This window comes from Lucilia cuprina, chromosome 2 (genome assembly GCF_022045245.1).
Source record: "Lucilia cuprina isolate Lc7/37 chromosome 2, ASM2204524v1, whole genome shotgun sequence".
Taxonomy (NCBI): domain Eukaryota; kingdom Metazoa; phylum Arthropoda; class Insecta; order Diptera; family Calliphoridae; genus Lucilia; species Lucilia cuprina.
Window position 1 is genome coordinate 14,914,555 of NC_060950.1, and position 24,404 is coordinate 14,938,958.

Genomic DNA, 24,404 nt, shown 5'->3' on the forward strand with positions numbered 1-24,404 from the left:
TAATCGACAGAAGTGTTTGAATTGATCAGCTGGACCAATATAATAATTATATAATTACACAGGCCAACAAATGTTTAAAAAAGTAGAAACTCCGAGTTCTCAGTTCTAATTTAAATCTAGTTTAGTTCTACTTCAGTTCTAGTTCTAGTTCAGTTCTAATTCTAGTTCAGTTCTAGTTCAGTTCTAGTTCAGTTCTAGTTCAGTTCTAGTTCAGTTCTAGTTCAGTTCTAGTTCAGTTCTAGTTCAGTTCTAGTTCAGTTCTAGCTCAGTTCTAGTTCAGTTCTAGTTCAGTTCTAGTTTAGTTCCAGTTCTAGTTTAGTCCTAGTTCAGTTCTAGTTCAGTTCTAGTTCAGTTCTAGTTCAGTTCTAGTTCAGTTCTAGTTCTAGTTCAGTTCTAGTTCAGTTCTAGTTCAGTTCTAGTTCAGTTCTAGTTCAGTTCTAGTTCAGTTCTAGTTCAGTTCTAGTTCAGTTCTAGTTCAGTTCTAGTTCAGTTCTAGTTCAGTTCTAGTTCAGTTCTAGTTCAGTTCTAGTTCAGTTCTAGTTCAGTTCTAGTTCAGTTCTAGTTCAGTTCTAGTTCAGTTCTAGTTCAGTTCTAGTTCAGTTCTAGTTCAGTTCTAGTTCAGTTCTAGTTCAGTTCTAGTTCAGTTCTAGTTCAGTTCTAGTTCAGTTCTAGTTCAGTTCTAGTTCAGTTCTAGTTTAGTTCTAGTTCAGTTCTAGTTCAGTTCTAGTTCAGTTCTAGTTCAGTTCTAGTTCAGTTCTAGTTCAGTTCTAGTTCAGTTCTAGTTCAGTTCTAGTTCAGAACTAGTTCAGTTCTAGTTCTAGTTCAGTTCTAGTTCAGTTCTAGTTCAGTTCTAGTTCAGTTCTAGTTCAGTTCTAGTTCAGTTCTAGTTCAGTTCTAGTTCAGTTCTAGTTCAGTTCTAGTTCAGTTCTAGTTCAGTTCTAGTTCAGTTCTAGTTCAGTTCTAGTTCAGTTCTAGTTCACTTCTAGTTCAGTTCTAGTTCAGTTCTAGTTCAGTTCTAGTTCAGTTCTAGTTCAGTTCTAGTTCTGTTCTAGTTCAGTTCTAGTTCAGTTCTAGTTCAGTTCTAGTTCAGTTCTAGTTCAGTTCTAGTTCAGTTCTAGTTCAGTTCTAGGTCAGTTCTAGTTCAGTTCTAGTTCAGTTCTAGTTCAGTTCTAGTTCAGTTCTAGTTCAGTTCTAGTTCTTATTTATAAAAAATGTTATATAATCTGAAAGTCTAATATGTCGACTTTAAATTAAAGACTTCTTCGAGATACATTTATACATAAGTAGTCGAAAAATCGACGTTTAAAAACATTTATCGAAATATTTTATAGTCTTTAAAGATGAAATGTCGGCATTAAGCAAATTTTTAAATGTATAAAGTCGTCTTTTAAGTAAATAAATATGGGAACCCTATCAGAAACCAATATTCCGTTATTTAAGACATATTCATTATGTCTTAATCAATACGAATTGTTTCAAGGCGAAGGCATATAAACAGCTGATTGTTTTTATATACACAAACACTTGTTCACAAATTGTCTAACTCTCTTTAAAAAAAACTGTCAAACTCCATACAAAAAAAATAAAAATGAATTCGTAACTTCCATCATGTTGAAACAAACGCCCTAGGCGAAGATAGTTTTAATGATATTTAAACTCATTACAACCAAATACACATTAAACAAAATTAATTTTTAAAATTAAAATATTAGTGAGTGTAAAAAAACGGTAAATTAAAAATTCAATTGTTGAGTAAAAATAAAGTACAATAAAACAAACATTGTCTTGGTGAAAATGAAAAAAAAACACGTTTAGGTTGATATTAATAATAAAAAATACAGTGAATTTATAAGTAAATAATAAAAATAAACTAATTGTCATACCATTAAATTTATATATACAAAATATTTCATATACATAAAATGCATATAATATAGCAAAAATACATAGTTATATAAAAATATATTTCAACTAAAAAAAACTACCTATAAACAATTGTTTTAAAATAAATATTGTATTTAAAAAAAAAAATAATGAAAATTAACAGAATTTATGTAAAAAAATGCAAAACAAAAATACTAATTCAACGTATTAATATTGTATGTTAAATATACACAAATTATTAAGGATACTCACAGTCTTTGCTAAATATAAACAAATAAAATAAACTAAAACTTAAAATTCCTTTTTTATATAAAATAACACAACTTTAATTTTTAAAATAAATTTATTTTAAAACAGTTTAGTAGTTAGTTGAAACTATGAGTACCCTTTAAAAAAAGATTAAATAAAAAAATAAAAAAAAAACATTTATATTAGTTAAATATATGTAGACTATGTGGAACAAATTTAAAATGATGTATAAAATAATAATAATTAAAAAATAATAAAAAAATAAATGCAAAAAAATAAAACATTTAAAATGTATAAATAAGTAAAATTATAACGATATATAAAATAATAATAATAAATATAATAAAAAATAAAAAAAAATATTTAAACAAAAATGTATACGCAAAAAATGTTTTATTTACCAATTCTTGCTATGAAAAGCAGCGGAGGAAGTTTGTGGAATATTTTTGGTTACAAATTAAGGTATGTATCCCAATCTAAATAAGTAGTTCAGTTCTAGTTCAGTTCAGTTCTAGTTTAGTTCTAGTTCAGTTCTAGTTCAGTTCTAGTTCAGTTCTAGTTCAGTTCTAGCTCTAGTTCAGTTCTAGTTCAGTTCTAGTTCAGTTCTAGTTCAGTTCTAGTTCAGTTCAGTTCTAGTTGAGTTCTAGTTCAGTTCTAGTTCAGTTCTAGTTCAGTTCTAGTTCAGTTCTAGTTCAGTTCTAGTTCAGTTCTAGTTCAGTTCTAGTTCAGTTCTAGTTCAGTTCTAGTTCAGTTCAGTTCTAGTTCATTTCTAGTTCAGTTCTAGTTCAGTTCTAGTTCAGTTCTAGTTCAGTTCTAGTTCAGTTCTAGTTCAGTTCTAGTTTAGTTCTAGTTCAGTTCTAGTTCAGTTCTAGTACAGTTCTAGTTCAGTTCTAGTTCTAATTTAGTTCTAGTACAGTTCTAGTTCAGTTCTATTCCAGTTCAGTTCTAGTTCAGTTCTAGTTCAGATCTCGTTCAGTTCTAGTTCAGTTCTAGTTTAGTTCAAGTTCAGTTCTAGTTCAGTTCTAGTTCAGTTCTAGTTCAGTTCTAGTTCAGTTCTAGTTCAGTTCTAGTTCAGTTCTAGTTCAGTTCTAGTTCAGTTCTAGTTCAGTTCTAGTTCAGTTCTAGTTCAGTTCTAGTTCAGTTCTAGTTCAGTTCTAGTTCAGTTCTAGTTCAGTTCTAGTTCAGTTCTAGTTCAGTTCTAGTTCAATTCTAGTTCAGTTCTAGTTCAGTTCTAGTTCAGTTCAATTCTAGTTCAGTTCTAGTTCAGTTTTGGTTCAGTTCTAGTTGAGTTCTAGTTCAGTTTTGGTTCAGTTCTAGTTCAGTTATAGTTTAGTTATGTTAGTTTAGTGCAAGTTTATATAAGAATCTTTTGAAACAAAAAAGTCCCGTGGGACACGAATGTCGGAGTGCTTTACGTGAACACCTGCCTTGAAGGCCTTATTTCACGGTGGTTTTTTTCATCCACTGGGTAGACTTGACAACGGTCCACCATCGCCTATGAATCCTTCAATGAAGAACTCAGGTGGCAATTTTTGTACATGGATTGAGCCGGTCCGGGAGAGTCCCGCCGTACCTCACATTCATCCCGAAGGAACCTCAACCAACTGACCAGCCAGGACGTAGTCCTGCGGACAATTGATCATCCGTAGTACCAGATTATGTGGTGCTCTGGTTCGACCTCTTCTCAATCTATGCAAGGACTAAACCAGGCAGTAGACTGTAATACCAATTTATAGTCCCGGCCGACTAGAGGTGTTGGTACCACCTCTGTTCCCCGGAATTGCAATAACACCAAGGTGGTGGTAACATGCCCCCGGGGGAAGTCCCGGGAGAAAAAATCAGATTTTAAAATGTTATTTGTTTGAATAAATGAATTGTCCCTCACATTAACATAAATATTATTTATCTGATCGCCAGTTGCAGCATCAATATATTGGCTAAAATAAAATAATGAATAATTTTTTTTAATACTTTTTTATTATTTTTTCATTCATTTTTTTTTTTTCATTGCTACTGACATTTTGTTTCAAATGTTACTTTTTTTGAATTTTTTTCTGTTATAATTGTATTTGCATTTCGTTTTTTATTTTGTTTTTTTGTGGTAGTATTTTATTTTGTTTTAATTTATTTTCTTTCAATTGCTAATTAAATTTTGTATTAGTTTTATTTAGTTAATTTTCAATTTGTGTTGTGTAGACTTAATTAATTTAATTTAGTTTGTTTTTTATTTTTTGTTTTTGTATTTTTTAATTAGTAATTACAATGCAAAGTTAGTTTTTATTTTAGTTCTAGGCGTTTGTATTTTTGTTGCGATTGATTTATATACGAATTTTTATTTTATTTTTTTATTTTTTTGCTTTAGTTCTGCATCTACTTTAGATGGAAAAAATATTAAAAGTTTTTCTATATATTTTATTATGCTGTTATTAAATTTATTTTTAATTTATTTATATAATATTTATATGCAAAAAGATAAGTTTCTTATTTTTTTTTTCCAAAAAAAAGAATTGTTGCATTAATTGCCTATAATAATTGGTGTTTGTTTTAAGTTTTGAAAAAAAATAAATTAAAAAAATTTTTTAAAATTTTATTTTTAAACAAAAAAAGCTAATAAATAGTTTTGTTTAAAGTTTAACTACAGTTTTTTTCTTAAATTTTTTAACTTTTTATAGTTTTTGTTGTTGTTGTTTTAATACTTGCTAAATCTTCTATAGTTACACTAGTTTATTTTTAAATTTAATTTTAATTATTTTAAAAATATTTGCACATGTTTGTTTTTATTTTAATTTATGTATTTGTTGTTGTTGTTTTTATTATTTTAAGATAATTAGTATTTAAAATAAAATTTCTTTCATCCTTAAGTATTTTCTTTTAAGAGTTAGTATTTTTTTTTTAGTTTTTTTTCTCAATTTTTTTTATTTATAATTTTATTAAAATATTTTAAAAATATTAAAAAAGTTTAATTTTTTTTGTTTTAAACAGCATCTATTTTTATAATTAATATGTATAAAAAATTGTCTTGTGCTTGATTTTAAAGTTTTTTTTATTTTGAGTTGTTTGCTTTTTCTTCTTGATGTTTTTGTTTTTTGAGTAAAAGTCTCCGATAACAAAAAAAGTGTTGAAAGAACAAAATGGTGGTGGAAACAGCTGTTTCACTTTTTTTGTATTTGTTACATAAATATACATCTCTGATCTAATACGACCTGCTTGTTTTTTGAATCATTTCAAAAAATGAAGAGAACCATACAGTGTGCCAAATTTTCCATTCGTATTCTCTCTCAATGTGTGATGGTTTCACTACATATTGCGTTTAGAGTCTAAACTTTAGACGATCCCATCCGTACTCTTCTACAAAAAATTTTGACAGATCATATTACTTGTGTGATCGTGTAAAGCTGGCTTTAGCAGTTCGTTAAAGGCCAATTCATCCGATTTCTAAACCATCTGATAACCAATTTTTTGTCTCGAGTCGCAAATGTAATTTTTTGTTAACGAGAGTGTAGACACTCGTCCCTTTTGTAAGCGAGACCATAGACATTCGACACTTTGTCGAACTCAAGTAATCTAGACTTTTTAAATAAACACTATGGCGGTAAGGTTCATTGCCACATATTGACTTCTTTGAACTACCTAAGTGGATGTCCCTTTGTATTCTAGAGAGTGAAGGATTAGTTTCTTCAAAAACAAGCACATGTTGAAATAGTCATTCACTTGAGTGTTATGTGGCTATGGATAACTATGGCTATGTTAAATAGCTAGCTCGATAATGTTTCCCCTGAACTGCGGTATTTCGCATAAAGTTTCGTAATGGATTCGAACTTTTAAAGCAGGCGAAACAAAACTTTCCAACCACTTATTTCTTTTTAATATTTTTGCAGGTATTTCAACACGTATCCGCTTTATAACTGTAACTATCGGGATAGGTTATCTATGGTCTGGACAGATTTTAGTACACATTTGATACACCTCCAAATATAGATCATAACCATAGCGTTAGAGATATTTGGTTTTGATGTCGATTTGTCTGTTTAGCCTAATCACTAACGCTTTGGAATATCACAATGAATCCTTTTTTCAATGCATGATTCAGTACCGAAAATTCTATATCTTTTAAATGTTCGGATAGTATGCAACACACACAATTTCAGGTTATCTTGATTTCAATTCATATCAGACACAAATTCCCTAATTTTGGATGAATCCAGCTGCTGGCAAACGTCAAAGAATAATCTTCTTGGAATAATAATATAAAATATTGTTCTTCACTTCTCCCCCGATCTATCTGCTGATCAATTCAATAACACGTCATATTAAGCCATTTAACAACTCTGCTTTACAAATAACCCAATAACCAGCAAACCATTTTAGTTTTAAATTAATATATGCAAAACTGCTAGAAAATGAAATAGATATTGCCTACTAGATTGCTATAATCATCTTATATTCTCCTTCCACAAGACAATTACAAATGTATCCATAATCAAAACGATACCCAATTTTAAGATGCGGATCTTTCGGAACAGAATCGTATAATTTGCTCCTACATTATTGATTTGCATTATAAAACTGTCGGCTAATTAGCTTGTTTCCTTATGCTGAAGTCTAGAATCATCTTCAAGAGACTTATAAGCTAATTTATTACCAGGTTCGACAGAGTTATTCGTTTGCGAAACTATTGTGATACCGAGAGCTTTAAAGGGGTTATGGTATATTTCAATTCAAAATAAAATCATTTCGTATATAGTATCCACCATTCGACTCCATATTATCCACTATCCTATAGTATCTCACCTTAGCTATAAATAGTTTATCGGTGAGGAAAGTGTTGAAAGTGAGAGTTTTTCAAGATTGTCGCATTTCCGATATCTCCAGGTATTATAAACTCTTTGCACAACTATTGGGTTGGGTGTCAATTTCATATATACATTGGTAATACGTACATAAAGGTTGTTCCAATACCTTTTCATTTTGGGGTCTAAACACATAGAATTTTCAAGATATTATTATTCATAATATAACCTGGCCTGCGATTGGTTCAGTTCCCACCTGAGCCACTGGTTAAGAAGCGCACAAAGTCGTATTTTATAACATACTGATATTCTGAAAATGCCTTTATAGTCTAAAGAGTCTATATTACATATTTATGTATATGCTTTAATGTCATTAGGTCATTAAAAATGACATATTCTAAGAGATAGAGCATAACAGAATAAAGTAATATCATCAGTATATGATTCCTCAGTTAAATAAGCAATGTAGACTAATTGACTGGAACTAACCAAAAGCACCAGCCGGATCATATACTTCAAATACATTGCCAAAATATAGCAATTTATAATCTAGTGGAATTCAGAAGATATTTGAAGTGCTTATGCTCCTACTAAGAGTAAGTTATTTACTGCGTAATTACAAACAGAAACTGAGCAGAAATTAGCGGCGAAGAAGAACAGAATTAGAAGTGAAGAGGAAATAGTAGTGTTATATATAGTAATTATATCCGATCTATGTGATTTACTTATACATAGTTATTATAGCTTTATGTCAAATAACACACGAGTCCTTAAAAAAATCGTTACCAGTACAAAAGTTCCTTACTTTATCATTAGTTTGATCATCATAACAACTTATACAGATATCATTATAGGACTTCTCATTTGTTATTGTTATTGTAGCAGAGACACGTGTATGTATGTATGTATGTTGTTGAGTTGACAATTCCTCGTCGTTTCGTTAAGGTGTGGTGGCCTCCATTACAATGGCAATCATGTTGCTTAATTGAGAACTAATTCATTTCAGAAAATGTTTATGATGTTTTTTCTTCATTTAATTAAGAGTTAGATAGAGGAGAATGGAGGCGCTAGTGTTCCAGTGGTAGAAAAGATTGAAAGAAAAAGTTGTTTTAATATTGAAATATTTAAACCGTCAGTTAATGTCTTAACTATAGTTTCTTGTGTGTGGACCTGCACATAAAAAATTAAACCTATTTGAAGCAATCTTTTTTTTTTGGGGTTTTAATTAGGATCGCGGTGCATCAAGCACTCATATTGCCGGGTTATCACACGTTTGTCCAGAGAAAACCCCACCAACCGACCTATACCTTCATATAGAAAGTTGGAGCATCCGGACTTGATTTCATCAAAAGTATTAATGGTCTCCACCAGAAAAAAGTTCCAGAGTTTTAATGGTCTCCACCAGTATATATTTGAGTTTAAATGGTCTCCACCAGGTTATATCGTGAGTATTTTATGGTCTCCACCAGTTAAAAACGTTTGAGTATTCTATGGTCTCCACCAATAAAACATAACCTCACTTGAGGTAATACGAAAGCACAAGGTTAATGTAGACAACATATAACTTTGAACAGTTATATAAAGTAATACACTGCACCAGTGCGAGCGAGACGCAAAACTGTCGAAAGCCAGGCAACAAACACAAGCCTGAACGCGTTTAAGAAATAATCGCGATGACGCGAGTGTACTGAACAACTCAGAACTGAATTACGACTGGCAAAAGCAATTTTTGCTTTAAAAAAACAGCTGTTCGTTGTTTATGTTTTTGTTTTGAAAGTTGGCAATACTAACAAAAAACACAATCATCGGTTAAAGTTCGCCTAAATTTGTTTCGAGTTTAAACTAACAACAAGTTAAGCTTAGTTTAACTTAGTATTAAGAAACCCGCTCTTAATGATCTCTTCCGTTAAATATTCGTTTTAAATGAATTTTAAAACTAAGAAAAATGGTTATTTAAAGGCGACTGCTGGAGTTGATAAGGAGTTTGAATTGATTTTAAGATTTCTAAGTTTGTTTGAGAGATATCATAATAACTTGATAGTTTCCTATAACAGGTGGTTAACACAACTACATATATTTCTCTACTTTTACTTAAACTTTTACACAATTTTGTTTTTTTAGCACTTTTTTTGTTTTGGTTGGGGGCGCGGCGGAGAGACTGTTTTGAATTGTTATTATATAATTTGTTGTTTTTTCTTTTTTTTTTGTTAATAAAAGCGAAAAAATAGTAAGTATTTGTATTGTTTTTGTTTGTTTTTTTAGTTTTAATATTCAAAATTTTTGCATTATAAAGCTGTTAAAAAATTGTTTTTCTGGTTTAAATTTTATTGCTTGAAAAAAAATATTTTTTTTTTTAAATTAAAAAAAAAAATGAAAATAAATTATAAAAAAATGCAATTATTAAAAAAAACACAATTAAGATAAATTAACTATTTCATATAAAGTTTTGTAGTTTTAGGGCGGGTTTCTTACTACTCAGTTAAACTAGGCTTAACTTGCTGTTATATTAAACTCGGAACAAATTTAGGCGGACTTTAACTGATGATTGTGTTTTTCAGTTTTAGATTTAAGCTCAGTTAACTTTGTTAGTAATGCCAAGTTTTCACTCAAAAACATAAACAATGAACAGCTGTTTTTTGCAAACAATACTTTTGTAAAATGGAAAATTTTGGAAAAATGTTAAATAAACACTTAAAACAATAATTAATAAAACAAAACAAATCAGAAAATTGCAATTTACTTAAAATATTACGTTTTTGTTCTTCCGAAATCATTGTTTTATTGTTTTTGTTAATTGTGTTTCCTCACTTATAACTTGAGTTTAATTGGCCAATTACACTCAGTTAAACTAAGATAATAAGTAACTTTACTGATATCTGAAAAACACGAAACATATATTAAACCAGGTTTAACCAAAGAATGAAGATTATCTTTATCGGAAAAACTCGCCCTTAGAGAGTTTGTTTTGTTTTGTATAAAATTTATTAACAATTTAACAGAAATTTTTAATTATTAAAAGTAAATTTTAAATTTATAGAAAACATGCTTGAGTTAAATGTAGAAAAAAAAATATATATTTAATAATTTAGTTTTTAGTTTTAAGAAAAGCCATAAATTTTGTTAAAAAATAGATTATAAACAAAATAAAAATTAATAAATAATTACAAATATAAAAAAAGCATTTTTTTTAAACAAATGTAATTTAAAATATAAATGTAATAATAATTAAATAAGTTGTTGTTGTGGTAAAAATTAACCAACCGAGATCCTGCTCTGTTGAGACTTAACACTTTTTTCTTTCATTTAATAATAGAATAAAAAAAAAATAAAGCAATTTGTTTTTTTTTAGTTTTTTCAATTTTCTCTTAATTTTTTTTAAAGAAATTATTTAAAAAAAACCTAATTTAAAATTATTTAAAGTTTCTTTTTTTTAATTAAAAGAAAAAAATTTTTTAATTAAGAAAATAAAAAATTGAAAATATTTTATATAAAAATATAATAAAAACAAAAAAAAATAATTTACAAAGTTAAACATTTTAAAACAAAAAAATAGAATTTTATAGAAATTAAAAAAAAATACAAAAACAAGTAGAAATAAAAATAAATTACAACAGTTTTATAAAGAAACATTGGAGCCTTTTTTAAAGTTATTAACAATTGTTAACATTGTGATCAAAATAATATCATTAGCAATATCTTTATCAATTAATAAATTTAGAACTTTTAAAAACAAAAACAAAAAAATAAATCTTAAAATAAAATTTTAACTAAATTTTATAAATTTAAAATCTAAATAAACATTTTACTTTTTCAACAAACTTAATCACTAATAATTAACATTTTTTTATGTTACTTTTTATCTTTCTTTCTCCTTTTTGTTATTATTTGTCTTAAACTTTGCATCACAATGTGTTTTTAAAAAAGAAAAAGAAAAACTTAAACGTGTTCTTGGCTCTTTTGTAATTTAAATTTACACATAAAAATTAAAGAATTTATAAAGTACATTACATAATTATTATTATTATTAATTAAAAACTTTGAGTTAGAAAATTAAAAATATCATATAATTAACTTTTTGTTGTTGTTGTTTAGCTAGTTTAAGAGAAAAATATAATAAACGTTTCTTTTTTTTTTTTGTTAAATTGTTTTAATTTCTTTTTTTTTTTTAAATAATGCTTATCATATACGTGTGAAGTCTAAATTATTAAGGGCATCCCTTATTTTATATATAAAAAAAAGTTTTAAAAAGGAAAACCCTTATGATTGTTGTAGTTTTTTTGTTTTTGTTTAAGAATTAACATACAGGGTGTTTTAGTTTCTTAATTATGTTCGACTAATTAACAAAAAAGCGTTTTTTTTTAATTAAAACTACTTCCTTTTTTTCTTTTCTTAGCAATAACTTCTTTCTCCCTGCCTTTACTTTATAAACACAACTTTAAAAAATATTATCAATATTATTCTATTATTTGCTCCAACCAAGACTTTTCTTTTTTACAATTTGTTCCCTTACATTCTTTACTTTCTTCTTTTTCTAAATAGTTTTATACAGTTGTTTGCGTTTCACTATCCATAGTCTGATTGGCCATTATGAATTGTCGTACTTGTCGTCTATCATTAACATCATCATCCTCGTCATCATCATCATCGTCTTCATCATCATCAATATTACTAACAACGCCTACCTCTGTTACGCCACCTCCTGCTCCTGCTCCTCCTTCTCCGCCAACATCGATTGCTTGTGCTACTGCACTCACACCTCCACTAATTCGACGATCTGTGCCATTAGGCCTTTCCTAGAGGGGATGCAGTTTGGTGGTGTGTACGGTAAGTGCACTACGTTGCGTAAATCGTTTCTCACAGTAGGGGCATGTGTAGGGTTTTTCACCGGTGTGTGTGCGTATATGTTTGGTTAAATAATCTTTAACACTAAACGCCTTTTCGCAGTAGCTGCATTGAAAAGGTTTCTCACCTATAAAATAATAAAAAATTGTCAATAAAAAATCAGTTTTCTTTTTTATTGTGTTTTGTTAACAAGTTTTGTAAGAATGAACATGAGCAACAAGTATTTAATGTTATACAAAGCTTTGCTTGTTTTTTTTAAGTTTTACCAAAAAAAGCTTAAAGCTTTTTTGATCTAGGACTCTTTTGAATAAAAAAGCTTTAAGCTTTTTTGATCTATAACTTTTTTATAAGAAAAAGCTTTAAGCCTTTTTGATTTAGAGCTCTTTTAACAAATAAAAAAAGCTTCTTCCTACAAAAACTCTACGTAGTTTTAAAACAAAGCTGGTTTTTACTAAAACAAAAACAGCTTTATTGACCAAGAGCCGTTTTCTACTTTTTTCTTAAAAAGCTTTTAACTTTGTCTCGACTATAGCCTGTTCTATTGTCTCTACTATAGAACAGTCTATAGTCGAGACTATAGAATAGTCTATAGTCAATACTATAGAACAGTCTATAGTCGAGACAATAGAACAGTCTATAGTCGAGATAATAGAACAGTCTATAGTCGAGACAATAGAACAGTCTATAGTCGAGATAATAGAACAGTCTATAGTCGAGACAATAGAACAGTCTATAGTCGAGACAATAGAACAGTCTATAGTCGAGACAATAGTCTATAGTCGACTATACACAAGTCTATAGTCTCGACTATAGACTATTCTATAGTCTCGACTAAAGACTATTCTATAGTATCGACTATAGACTGTTGTTTCGACTATAGACTATTGTCTAGACTATAGACTGTTCTATTGTCTCGACTATAGACTGTTTCATTGTCTCGACTATATATTGTCTCTACTATAGAATAGTATATAGTCGAGGCTATAGAATAGTCTAAAGTCGAGACTATAGAATAGTCTATAGTCGAGACCATAGAATAGTCTATAGTCGAGACTATAGAATAGTCTATAGTCAAGACTATAGAATAGTCTGTAGTAGAGACAATAGAACAGTCTATAGTCGAGACTTTAGAACAGTCTATAGTCGAGACTATAGAACAGTCTATAGTCGAGACTATAGAACAGTCTATAGTCGAGACTAAAGAATAGTCTATAGTCGAGACTAAAGAATAGTCTATAGTCGAGACTATAGAAAAGTGTATAGTGGAGACTATAGAATAATCTATAGTCGAAACAACAGTCTATAGTCGAGACTATAGAATAGTCTATAGTCGAGACTATAGACTTGTGTATAGTCGATACTATAGAATAGTCTATAGTCAAAACTATTGAATAGTCTTTAATCGAGACTAAAGAATATAGAATAGTCTATAGTCGAGACTATAGAACAGTCTATAGTCGAGACATTAGAACAGTCTATAGTCGAGACTTTAGAACAGTCTATAGTCGAGACTTTAGAACAGTCTATAGTCGAGACTTTAGAACAGTCTATAGTCGAGACTTTAGAACAGTCTATAGTCGAGACTATAGAAAAGTCTATAGTCGAGACCATAGAACAGTCTATAGTCGAGACTAGAGAAAAGTCTATAGTCGAGACCATAGAACAGTCTATAGTCGAGACTTTAGAACAGTCTATAGTCGAGACTATAGAACAGTCTATAGTCGAGACTATAGAACAGTCTATAGTCGAGACTATAGAACAGTCTATAGTCGAGACTATAGAACAGTCTATAGTCGAGACTATAGAACAGTCTATAGTCGAGACTAAAGAATAGTCTATAGTCGAGACTAAAGAATAGTCTATAGTCGAGACTATAGAAAAGTGTATAGTGGAGACTATAGAATAGTCTATAGTCGAGACTATAGAACAATCTATTGTCGGTACTATAGAACAGACTATAATTGAGACTATAAAACAGTCTTTCTTTATTCATTAAAAATATAGATTTTGTACATAAAGAAGCTTTTTCACAAAGCTTTTTAATTCCTTGCAACCAAAGCTTTGTATTTAAATCCTTGTTTTGATAAAATGTTTCATTTAGAAATGTTTTAAAAATGAATGGAGATTTGTTTATAATAAATAATTTCATATATATAAAATAGTAATAGTAATAACAATATTTATATTAAAATTAGACTTGATGTGGTGGTTGTGGAGGTGATTAGGTGAGAGATGCGCAATAAATATTCCTCTTAACGTTTTCAAAATCAAAACTATAATTTGTTTCTCTTTTGTTTTATTAACCAAAATACAATAACAGTGACAATGTTTTTTTTTTATACGTTTCAAAATTTGTTCGCAGAATATTTATCACATGTTAATTGTAAGAAAAAAAAAAACAATGATGAAAGAGTAGTAGAAGTTTGAAAATGAATTGAAATTTAATATAACAAACATTGTTTGCCAAAGAAACGTAAAAGAAATTTTAATTGAATATATTAATTAATTAATTAAATACAAAAGAAATATACGTACAATTATTATTATTATTATAATACAAATACAAACTACGTCATGAAAAAGAAATGGTAGAGTGTGTAACAGAGATGAGTTTAGAATGAATTTGTTTTTGATTTGATTGATTGATTACAACTGATAAATTTAGCATTTTCCGTGTTTTTCCTTATTATTATTATAATTTTTATTAAAATTCTTGAGCCTGAAGTTGTTGGATGTTAATTTGTTTTTTTGAGAGATGAAAAAATGTAAACAATTTGCTGCAATCTATTGATTTTGTGTTGAGAAATTAACAAACAAAACATGAACAATTGGCGAAACATAATTTTAAGATCAAAAAAAATTTGTTTGAAAGAAACTTAATAATTAATTAATTAATCAGTGCTTAGCTAAGAAACAAAATTTGCAATTTAATGATAATTTGTTTTTGAATTTTGATTTGCATTTTTTTTTGATAAATATATTTTGGTTTGTTTTTTATTTGCATACGATTGATTTTGATTTGTTGATTGACTGACTGACTGAATTGACTGAATTGATTGGTTTGAAATTGAAACTGAGTTTGATTTGATTTGACTGACTGAATTGATTTGATTTGAATTGATTTGATCTGAGTTTTTCATTTGAAAATATTATATTCTCTCACCCGTGTGAGTTGTTAAATGTTTGTTCAAGTAGTCCTTGACTGTGAACGCCCTGCCACAATAGCCACATCTAAAGGGTTTCTCACCTGTGTGTATGCGCGTGTGCTGCTTTAATGTGTTCGATTGTGTAAAAGACTTGCCGCAATATGAGCATGTGTAGGGGCGTTCTTTCGGCGTTAGGCTGTTTTAATTATATTTTTTTTTTGGTAAGAAAATAAATAAGAATACAAAAATTAAATATAAAAATGTATAAAATAATTTTTTATACAAATTATTAAAAAAAATTTAAATGTTGCGTTTGTCAAAAAAACAAAATTTTAAAAATAATTAGGAAATTAATTTAGATTTTTTACGCAACATTTACATTTTTTTAATCTAAAACATCAATAATTCTTCATTAACAACAAAGTACAACAATAGAGTTAGAATATGAAAAAAAATATATAACATTACTCTGCTTCTCCAGTATGCACCTTGCGGTGCATAGCCAAAGTACCGGGTGTTTTAAAGGTCTTCGGGCAATCGGGACACTTGTGGCGCACTTTATTCACTCCGCCCACCACTGTAGTTGTAGTGGTCGAATTCGTATTATTAATAACGCCACTGTTGGTTAGGACGGCAGCAGCGGCATGGGCGGCACTAACAACTACGCTAGTCGCCGCAGCCGAAGTTTGCTGGATGGTGTAGACGGGCACCGAGGTAGGTGAACCATCGGTGCCATCCCCATTGGTCGGTTCTGTTTTGATTATCACATGCGGGTGCATCACAGTTGCTGTACCATTTACACTCTTATTCAGTTTTACTGTCAGAGGCGGTACCTTTAATTCGACATCTTCATGTCTGTTGTCATCCTGCTGGTGGGTTTGCTGTTGTTGTTGTTGTTGTTGTTGCTGCTGTTGTTGTTGCTGTTGTTGTTGTTGTTGCTGCTGTTGGGCCAAAGCTACTTGCTGTTGATATTGCCGCTGGACCAGGTCGTGATTTGGCAATTTCATATCTTGCGGCGCCATCGATGGCATATTATCGGGTGTTTGCGGCTCATAGCCGGGTTGACTAGCTGCTAAAGCGGAGGCTGTACACACTGAACCACAATGTAGACACTTGTATTCGTTGGCTTCCTGCAGGGCAGCAGCCGAGATGCCATAAAAGCTGCACGCCGGACAACGGGCCAAAAATGCTGGCGTCTGATGCACCAGTCGATGATGATCGTCTAGATCCTGCTCCGACGAGAATTTATCGTCACAACTGTGGCAGGGAAAATCAATTTTCATTGAATCCGTTACACTACTGGCAACATGATGTGGCGCCAATAATATGCTACCACCACCCACACCAGCTACGACACTAAGACCGCCATGACACAGATGCATATGTTCGGTGGCCTGTTGGGGTCCTTCGAATTGTTGGCCACACATTGGACAAAAGTGTGAGGTGGCTACAATGGCGGGATCCATGCTTAGGTTGGGCAAAAAAGATGTCTTCAGTGCGTCCATGGTGGCGGGCGACTGGGCTCGACTATGCTCGGGGCGTGGTAAGCGTATTTCCTGGGCATTGGAAGGAGATTTTAGCATGACGTCTCAACTTACACACAAAATTTTTGAGTTTTTGTATAGTTTTGTCTTGTTTTTAACTCGAGCGCTTTAAACAGAAGCGTATGCTAGGCGCAGCTGTTAGTGCGTTGTTAGTATTATGGGCCTTGAGTTTAGAACCCTGCATTTATTTAACATTTTTTTGTTTTATTTTTGGTGATTCGTTTTATTTTATTATTATTTTTTTAAATGCATGCAAAAAAGGTATCAAGAGAAAATAAGATTAAATTCATTAATAATGTTGTTTTATAATTGAGTTGTTAGTTAAAAAGAATTGAATAACAAATACATATTTTTCCAAAGTTGGGGAATATAAAAATTTAACAAAAATATTTCAAAATTCTTATATTTTAACTATAAGTAAGATGTATAAAAGCATTTTAAAAGTTGTTTTTGGGTAGTTTCTTATTCAGTTCTAGTACAGTTCTAGTTCAGTTGTAGTTCAGTTCTAGTTCAGTTCTAGTTCAGTTGTAGTTCAGTTGTAGTTCAGTTCTAGTTCAGTTCTATTTTAGTTCTAGTTCAGTTCTAGTTCAGTTCTAGTTCAGTTCTAGTTCAGTTCTAGTTCAGTTCTAGTTCAGTGCTAGTTCAGTTCTAGTTCAGTTCTAGTTCAGTTCTAGTTCAGTTCTAGTTCAGTTCTAGTTCAGTTCTAGTTCAGTTCTAGTTCAGTTCTAGTTCAGTTCTAGTTCAGTTCTAGTTCAGTTCTAGTTCAGTTCTAGTTCAGTTCTAGTTCAGTTCTAGTTCAGTTCTAGTTCAGTTCTAGTTCAGTTCTAGTTCAGTTCTAGTTCAGTTCTAGTTCAGTTCTAGTTCAGTTCTAGTTCAGTTCTAGTTCAGTTCTAGTTCAGTTCTAGTTCAGTTCTAGTTCAGTTCTAGTTCAGTTCTAGTTCAGTTCTAGTTCAGTTCTAGTTCAGTTCTAGTTCAGTTCTGGTTCAGTTCTAATTCATTTCTAGTTCAGTTCTAGTTCAGTTCTAGTTCAGTTCTAGTTCAGTTCTAGTTCAGTTCAAGTTCAGTTCTAGTTCAGTTCTAGTTCAGTTCTAGTTCAGATCTAGTTCAGTTCTAGTTCAGTTCTAGTTCAGTTCTAGTTCAGTTCTAGTTCAGTTCTAGTTCTAGTTCAGTTCTAGTTCTAGTTCAGTTCTAGTTCTAGTTCAGTTCTAGTTCAGTTCTAGTTCAGTTCTAGTTCAGTTCTAGTTCAGTTCTAGTTCAGTTCTAGTTCAGTTCTAGTTCAGTTCTAGTTCAGTTCTAGTTCAGTTCTAGTTCAGTTCTAGTTCAGTTCTAGTTCAGTTCTAGTTCAGTTCTAGTTCAGTTCTAGTTCAGTTCTAGTTCAGTTCTAGTTCAGTTCTAGTTCAGTTCTAGTTCAGTTCTAGTTCAGTTCTAGTTCAGTTCTAGTTCAGTTCTAGTTCAGTTCTAGTTCAGTTCTAGTTCAGTTCTAGTTCAGTTCTAGTTCAGTTCTAGTTCAGTTCTAGTTCAGTTCTAGTTCAGTTCTAGTTCAGTTCTAGTTCAGTTCTAGTTCAGTTCTAGTTCAGTTCTAGTTCAGTTCTAGTTCAGTTCTAGTTCAGTTCTAGTTCAGTTCTAGTTCAGTTCTAGTTCAGTTCTAGTTCAGTTCTAGTTCAGTTCTAGTTCAGTTCTAGTTCAAGTTCAGTTCTAGTTCAGTTTTAGTTCAGTTCTAGTTCAGTTCTAGTTCAGTTCTAGTTCACTTCTAGTTCAGTTCTAGTTCAGTTCTAGTTCACTTCTAGTTCAGTTCTAGTTCAGTTCTAGTTCAGTTCTAGTTCAGTTCTAGTTCAGTTCTAGTTCAGTCCTAGTTCAGTTTCTTCTTTAGGTACATATTTTATGCTCGGATGTAAGATGCTATAATTATTATTAAATTAAAGAAATTCTAAATATATTGGTCAACTCTACATTTGTATATTCTATAGTCTAATGAATAAATTCTTTCCAATCTCTGGCAAGCTACAATAAGGCCCATAATTAATATTTCCACCAATTCTTCTATAGAAAAATGTCATTTTTACAGTCATATCATTATTACACACAACACTAAAGAAAAATACTAACTGTTTGTAGTCTATCTATACATCCAAACGTCCATCCATCTATACACCCATGCAATTCTATCTCCCCTTTAGCCCCAAACATACCCACACCTGACAGAGATGACAATAAACGCGAGTCAACGACAATAAATAAATAAAAAACAAAAAAGAAGAAAAGTAAAGCAAAAAAGTAGAAAAGAAAACGAACGTACTAGCAGATTGTGAAGGTGGCCCCCTGCCTCCACCAATTATCATCATAACACCATCATCATCATCAAAAACATCAACAACAAACATCATATATAGCAGACAGACGAACGGACGGACGGACGTAGGAACGATTGGATAGACGTATGGACTAACAAACCAACGAACACCAAACATCGATGACACTCTTCTTTCTGCACTCACACTTGGGTCTAGCTGACTTTGGCTGGCTGGCTGACTGACTGTAACATACACTCATACACTCTCTCGTTTTATACAAACACACTTGCTCACTTCTGCTTGCTAACAACCAACAACAACAGCAAAAATATACACAGTATACAATTAAAAACACATTCACGGTTTTCATTCTTTTTTTAATTTTTTCCTTCTTATCTTCTTTATATTTATTCCCTCTTCATTTTCTTTTTGTTTTTTTATTTTTATTTTTTTTAGACCAATTTCGGAATTTTCACTTTTTATTTTTTTTTCCCCAACTTTGTATTAGAAAAAAATTTGCAGCAGCAAACAGCAGCAGCAGTAGTAGCAATAGCTGAACAAGAGAAGAAATGCTTTTTTTCATGCCCCCTTCACGAAAAAGGGTTCTTTTTAGTTTTTTTCTTTTTCGTTTTTTTTTTATTTTTTTTGGTAGAGGACTGGCTGTCTCGCATAGCAAACTTACCAAAATAATATTTGAGCTATTTACATTTAATTTAAACACTTTACTTCATGTCTTTGGCGCTATTTGGTTAAATAAATAAAAATCACAACGCAAACCAATTGGGATTTTTCACAAAATTCTTATTAAATTCACTTTTCAATAAATATGCAAATAGTACTACAATTCTATTATTCTATATTCAATAAAAAAATACATGGTTGCATTTGGTGAGAGATGCTGCCAACAACAGTCGTTTTAAAAAAGCTCTGAATTAAAATAGAAGATTTTTTTCAAATGTTTCATATTTTAATCACTTTTCTGTATAGAGTGTATGCCAAACGATAACAATTTACTGTTAAAAGTAAATTTTTGATAGCTATAAGGTGAATAAATTTTTACTAGATCATTGGGCTGCATAAATTTCTGACAAATGAAAATAAAAAAATTACAAAACAAAAATTAAATAAATGAAAAATTAAAATTTTAAAATTTACACTTTAAATTCAAAATCCATTTTATATTAAAAAGATTTATTTATAAAATTCATAAAGGACGATAAAAACTGTTTATTTTTATTAGATGTGTTAAATTTTCGGTAGTAATCATTGAAAATGTTCAAAATTGCAAGAATAGATATCGTTTGGCACAGCAAAATGTAGAAATTTTCAGACCATAGAAAAATTACATTTAAAGCAATTGTCGGTTTTTAAACGGAATATATACCTAAAATCCAATTATCGAACAGACATCATTTTATACAGTTAGAATTAATTTTAACGAAAAATAAATCTATGCGTTGACAACACTACAACAATTCTATTCTAAACACGATTGCTTTAACTGCAGAGATGCTATGAAAACGGATGAAAATGCAGCATTGCCATAATAAAAGCTTAAAAGTTTTGTTAGCAGGAAGAGAAAATTTAACGCGAACTAAATACCTAACCAACTAATTAAGTAACTAATTAACAACAGTGGTAGCAAGTGAATGATTGGATGTGTGTAAATTATATTTTTCTACTTATTTCTATTCTTTACTTGACAACGCTTTTTGATAATAAAAAGCGTAACATACTTTCAGGATAAAAAAAAATAAATTTAAATAATAAAAAGCAACTCTGCACCACAAAAATACAACTCAGAACACTGTATTACCAACAACAGATGTTCAATTAACAGTTTTGACAGCTGTCAAAAAGCGCAGCCAACTTCAGGTCGGTGAACTGCAATACCGACAACTTCCTTTCTAGTTTTTTTCTTGAAGGTATGCGTACTGAAAATTTTTCGAATGCTAAAAAAATCATGAAAAATCAAATAAATTTAAATAAAAACAATAGCAAATAAAAGTGAAATTGAAACTAAAGATTATAAATTAAGTGATGCAATGAAACTAATTGAATTTCTTCTATATTTTCTAACTTTTTTCGGTGCTACAAAACAAATTGACAACCTTACAACAAACAAACTCTTTGCGCCCACGAATTGCTCTTCTTTATTGGACCAAATGTTTTGATTATGTGATTGCTACAATGATGCCTGTAATTAATGATGATATTCGCTGGAATGTTTATATAAAATAGCCGACAAAATGGTTCAACGTTTGACTTTAAGAAGACGTCTGTCCTACAACACCAAATCCAACAGGAGACGTATGTAAGTAAACAAACACTTTACAGCAACATTTCGTTTGCTTTGTAGCAACAAGATAACTTTTGGAATTAAATGTGAATTATTTCTATTTCAGTGTCCGCACCCCTGGTGGTCGTTTGGTTTACCAATACGTCAAGAAGAACAAGACTGTCCCAAAGTGCGGTCAATGTAAGGAAAAGTTGAAGGGTATCCGCCCCACTCGTCCCTGCGAACGTAGCCGTTTGTCCAAGCGCCAAAAGACTGTCGCCCGTACCTACGGTGGTGTTCTCTGTCATGGCTGTTTGCGCGAACGTATCGTTCGTGCTTTCCTCATCGAGGAACAAAAGATCGTCAAGGCTTTGAAGAGCCAACGTGAAATGCTCGTCAAGCCTGTCAAACCCGTCAAGGTTGCCGAAAAGAAGCCCGCCAAGACTGCCTCCAAGGCTACCGGCAAAGCTGCCCCCAAGAAGCCCGCTCAAAAAGCTACCGGCAAATCCAAGAAGTAAATAATTTAACATCCAAATTAGCTGCAGAGTGTTTTTGAGTGTTAAGTTAGTTCTTCCTAAGATTTAAGTGACGTGTGTGTTGTATACAAAATTAATAATTTTATTATACAAAAAAATATCAGTGTAATGTCAACAACATTGATAAAAAAAGATGAAGTGAAAAACATTTTTACATTAAAACAAAGAAATCTAAAACAAATTGTTTTTTAATGAAAAAAATGTTAATGTGTATTTATTTTGTAACAAGAAAAAAAGAGTTAACGATTTCAACCACAGTGGTCAAGAATGGATGGAAAGTGTTTAAAGAAATATTTGGAAAAAGTGTCAAGTTAAAAAGAAAACGTTTGCCATTAATTTAGGAAAGATAGTGAAAACTTATACATAACGCGAAATCGTAAAGGTGTTTATATTCAAGTCTTATATTCCGTAAATTTAATGTGAATTTCAGAAGATATATAGGACTTGACCATCAATAATTTTGTTGTTTACTATAAGCTTGTTATATATGAACCTCTCGAGGATTTATAGAATGGGGTGTTTAGATAATGTTCGGGTCCTGCCCATAATTAAAAGAGAGAAATTAGGTTTGTATACATCGATTTCTCAGGTATTTTTAAGTTTGGAGAATCCTAAACGCGAACCTTATTTATATGGGTGCTAGGGTCAATTATAATCTTACATATTCGAGTTGTCAAACATGCATATGCATCAGAGCTGTAAATGAATCAAATCATTTTTGAATTATTTGTGAATTGAATTAGAAAATTTTGAATTAATTCTTTTTACATAAAAAATTAATTGAATGAAGTTGGAGTCAATTCATATAAATATGGTAAAAATAAATTGCAATTCATTCCCAACTCAAATGAATTACAGCAATTCATTTCCAATTAAATTAAAAACAAATTGCAATTCATTTGAATTACAGTCGAACTGCAACTCATTTGGGGAATTCATTTGAATTGGAAATGAATTGTATTAATTTTTACCAAATTCATTTGAATTGATTCAAATTTCAATAAATTCTCATTTTCATAAAAGGAATTAATTCAAAATTAAGACAATTCGTAAACGAATTAAGATAAAAAATGAATTAATTTACAGCTCTGATATGGTTGTTCTTGTTGTTACAGTTCGACTGTGGCCGATAGTTCTTTCCTGGGGAAAAAACTTTCGGTTGATACAGCTGTCGCTGGGTTGACAATCTTTAGCCGATTATGACCCGGGTCGTTTCGGATCGAAGATCCAATTGTCGTGGGAACGTCTGATATTGTTATACCCTTGTTATGTATGTAGTATATTAATTAGTAGTCGAGAAAGATAACGCCTTTAACTCCCGCATCTGAATAGAGCAGTTTTGTACTAGCGGTAGGAGGAATCTAATATCATAGATTGTTTTCTTAAAATCATCAGATTAGGTGTTTGATTTATCAAATTTTTGAAACAATTGATAAAGTGATTTTCTATAAGGGATCAGAATACTAAACACAAGTGTGTCAAACACATCAAGTTTGTAACGCATAACAGGCTTAGATATATATCTTGTGATTTAATGTTGAATATTATTCCAAAATATTTAAGCAATTTATTGATAAAAAACTAAAATTTCTAAATGAGGCTTTATATAGGTCAAATATGGGCCGATCCTCGGGAAATTTAGGAAATATTTTTAAATAACAGTTAGTTTTGTTGAGTTTCATTGCGATACAAATGGTTACAAGTCAATTTTAGACGTTTAAGACATTTTTTGAAGGGGGGTTTGTGTGGCAGCTAGTGTCAAATAAGGGCCGATCCTCTGCAGTGTCATTTATACTTATGTAAAACTTATTTATGCCAATTTTTAGAGAGATAATAGAATATTTGACGTAATTATGACATAAAAAGTTCAAATCGGGAGGTACGGTTGTATGGGGGCTAGGTGAAATAATGCACCGATTTAATACATTTTCAATAGGCTTCGTCCCTGTGCAAAAAAAACATGCTTGGTCCAAATTTCATCAAATTATCTTGAAAATTGCGGCCTGTACCTAGCGCACAAGGTTTACATGGACAGCAAGCCAGCCGGACAGACGGACGGACATGTCTTAATCGACTCAAAAAATGATTTTGAATCGATCGGTATACTGTAAGCACAAACGTATAATACCCTCCCTATTATAGTGGTGTAGGGTATAATTAAAAGTAATTCCATTTTATTTTAATGCACGATTGTAACGGAATTTCAAATCGAAATATAGAATATTATGATATGAATCGAATTGAAAAGCTCAATGGAGATGTACATGTATGTACATGGCATAAGATCCAACAACCGTGTAAAGCATTTCTGGCAATGTTTCTGACGCAGTTGTCAGACTTTTTCTGATAACATTGTTAGATCTACCAACCATGTATACATAGCATAAGAATCGTGTAAACAATTTTTGGCAATGTTTCAAGACAGAAATTATAAGTTGACACAGTTGTCAGACATTTTTCTGATAACATTGTAAGATCTAACAACCGTGTATAGATAGCCTTATATAAGTTTTAATTTCCATAAGATAAATAAACTTTAAAGATAATTTAAATCAGTTGATTATAATGCACAATTTAAAAGCTAATTTTTAATAATTTTCAATAATCCTAGCACTAGGTGTGCCGATTCGAAGAACTAGGAGAATTAATTAGTAATAAAGTCAATACTTAACACAAAATATGTTTATTTTTTGAATTTTTTTATTAAAAATTCGATTTATAAAACACCAAATTCGGTTTTAGAAGCTTGTCGGTTTTGAAAGCGAATCGGTTTACAGAACAGACATGATAAACTCCGAATATCAAAATCCAATTATAATTATATTATGACTTATTACCAGACTC

At 30.7% G+C, this 24,404-nt stretch overlaps 2 protein-coding genes across 4 annotated transcripts; one reads left to right on the forward strand and one right to left on the reverse strand.

Moving 5' to 3' along the window:
• Positions 1-11,207: 11,207 nt before the first annotated feature.
• Positions 11,208-19,636, reverse strand: LOC111678814 (chorion transcription factor Cf2). Of its 3 annotated transcripts, none has more exons than XM_046956209.1 (4): positions 19,429-19,636; positions 15,380-16,633; positions 15,013-15,107; positions 11,208-11,892 (listed from the first exon to the last, which is right to left on the reverse strand). In XM_046956209.1, exons 2-4 carry the CDS (start codon positions 16,492-16,494, stop codon positions 11,717-11,719), a joined length of 1,386 nt encoding a protein of 461 aa, XP_046812165.1. In that variant the 5' UTR covers positions 16,495-16,633; positions 19,429-19,636; the 3' UTR covers positions 11,208-11,716. The 3 variants fall into 3 exon arrangements, with proteins under 3 accessions (XP_046812165.1, XP_046812163.1, XP_046812164.1); XM_046956207.1 differs by having other exon boundaries at positions 14,929-15,107; XM_046956208.1 differs by having other exon boundaries at positions 14,929-15,107; positions 15,380-16,467; positions 19,429-19,635.
• Positions 19,637-20,650: 1,014 nt separating this feature from the next.
• On the forward strand, positions 20,651-21,620 carry LOC111678812 (60S ribosomal protein L34). Its single transcript, XM_023440223.2, has 3 exons — positions 20,651-20,671; positions 20,988-21,060; positions 21,152-21,620. The coding sequence occupies exons 2-3, from the start codon at positions 20,996-20,998 to the stop codon at positions 21,540-21,542; spliced, it is 456 nt and encodes a 151-aa protein (XP_023295991.1). The 5' UTR covers positions 20,651-20,671; positions 20,988-20,995; the 3' UTR covers positions 21,543-21,620.
• The last annotated feature ends 2,784 nt before the right edge of the window (positions 21,621-24,404 follow it).

Coding starts and splice junctions, on each gene's coding strand:
- LOC111678812 (XM_023440223.2), top strand. CDS start 20,996: ATGGTTCAACGTTTGACTTTAAGAAGACGTCTGTCCTACAACACCAAA. Junction 21,061..21,151: donor AAATCCAACAGGAGACGTAT/GTAAGTAAACAA, acceptor TTTCTATTTCAG/TGTCCGCACCCCTGGTGGTC.
- LOC111678814 (XM_046956207.1), bottom strand. CDS start 16,494: ATGCTAAAATCTCCTTCCAATGCCCAGGAAATACGCTTACCACGCCCC. Junction 15,108..15,379: donor GTGCATACTGGAGAAGCAGA/GTAATGTTATAT, acceptor TAATTAAAACAG/CCTAACGCCGAAAGAACGCC. Junction 11,893..14,928: donor ACATTTAACAACTCACACGG/GTGAGAGAATAT, acceptor ATTATTTTATAG/GTGAGAAACCTTTTCAATGC.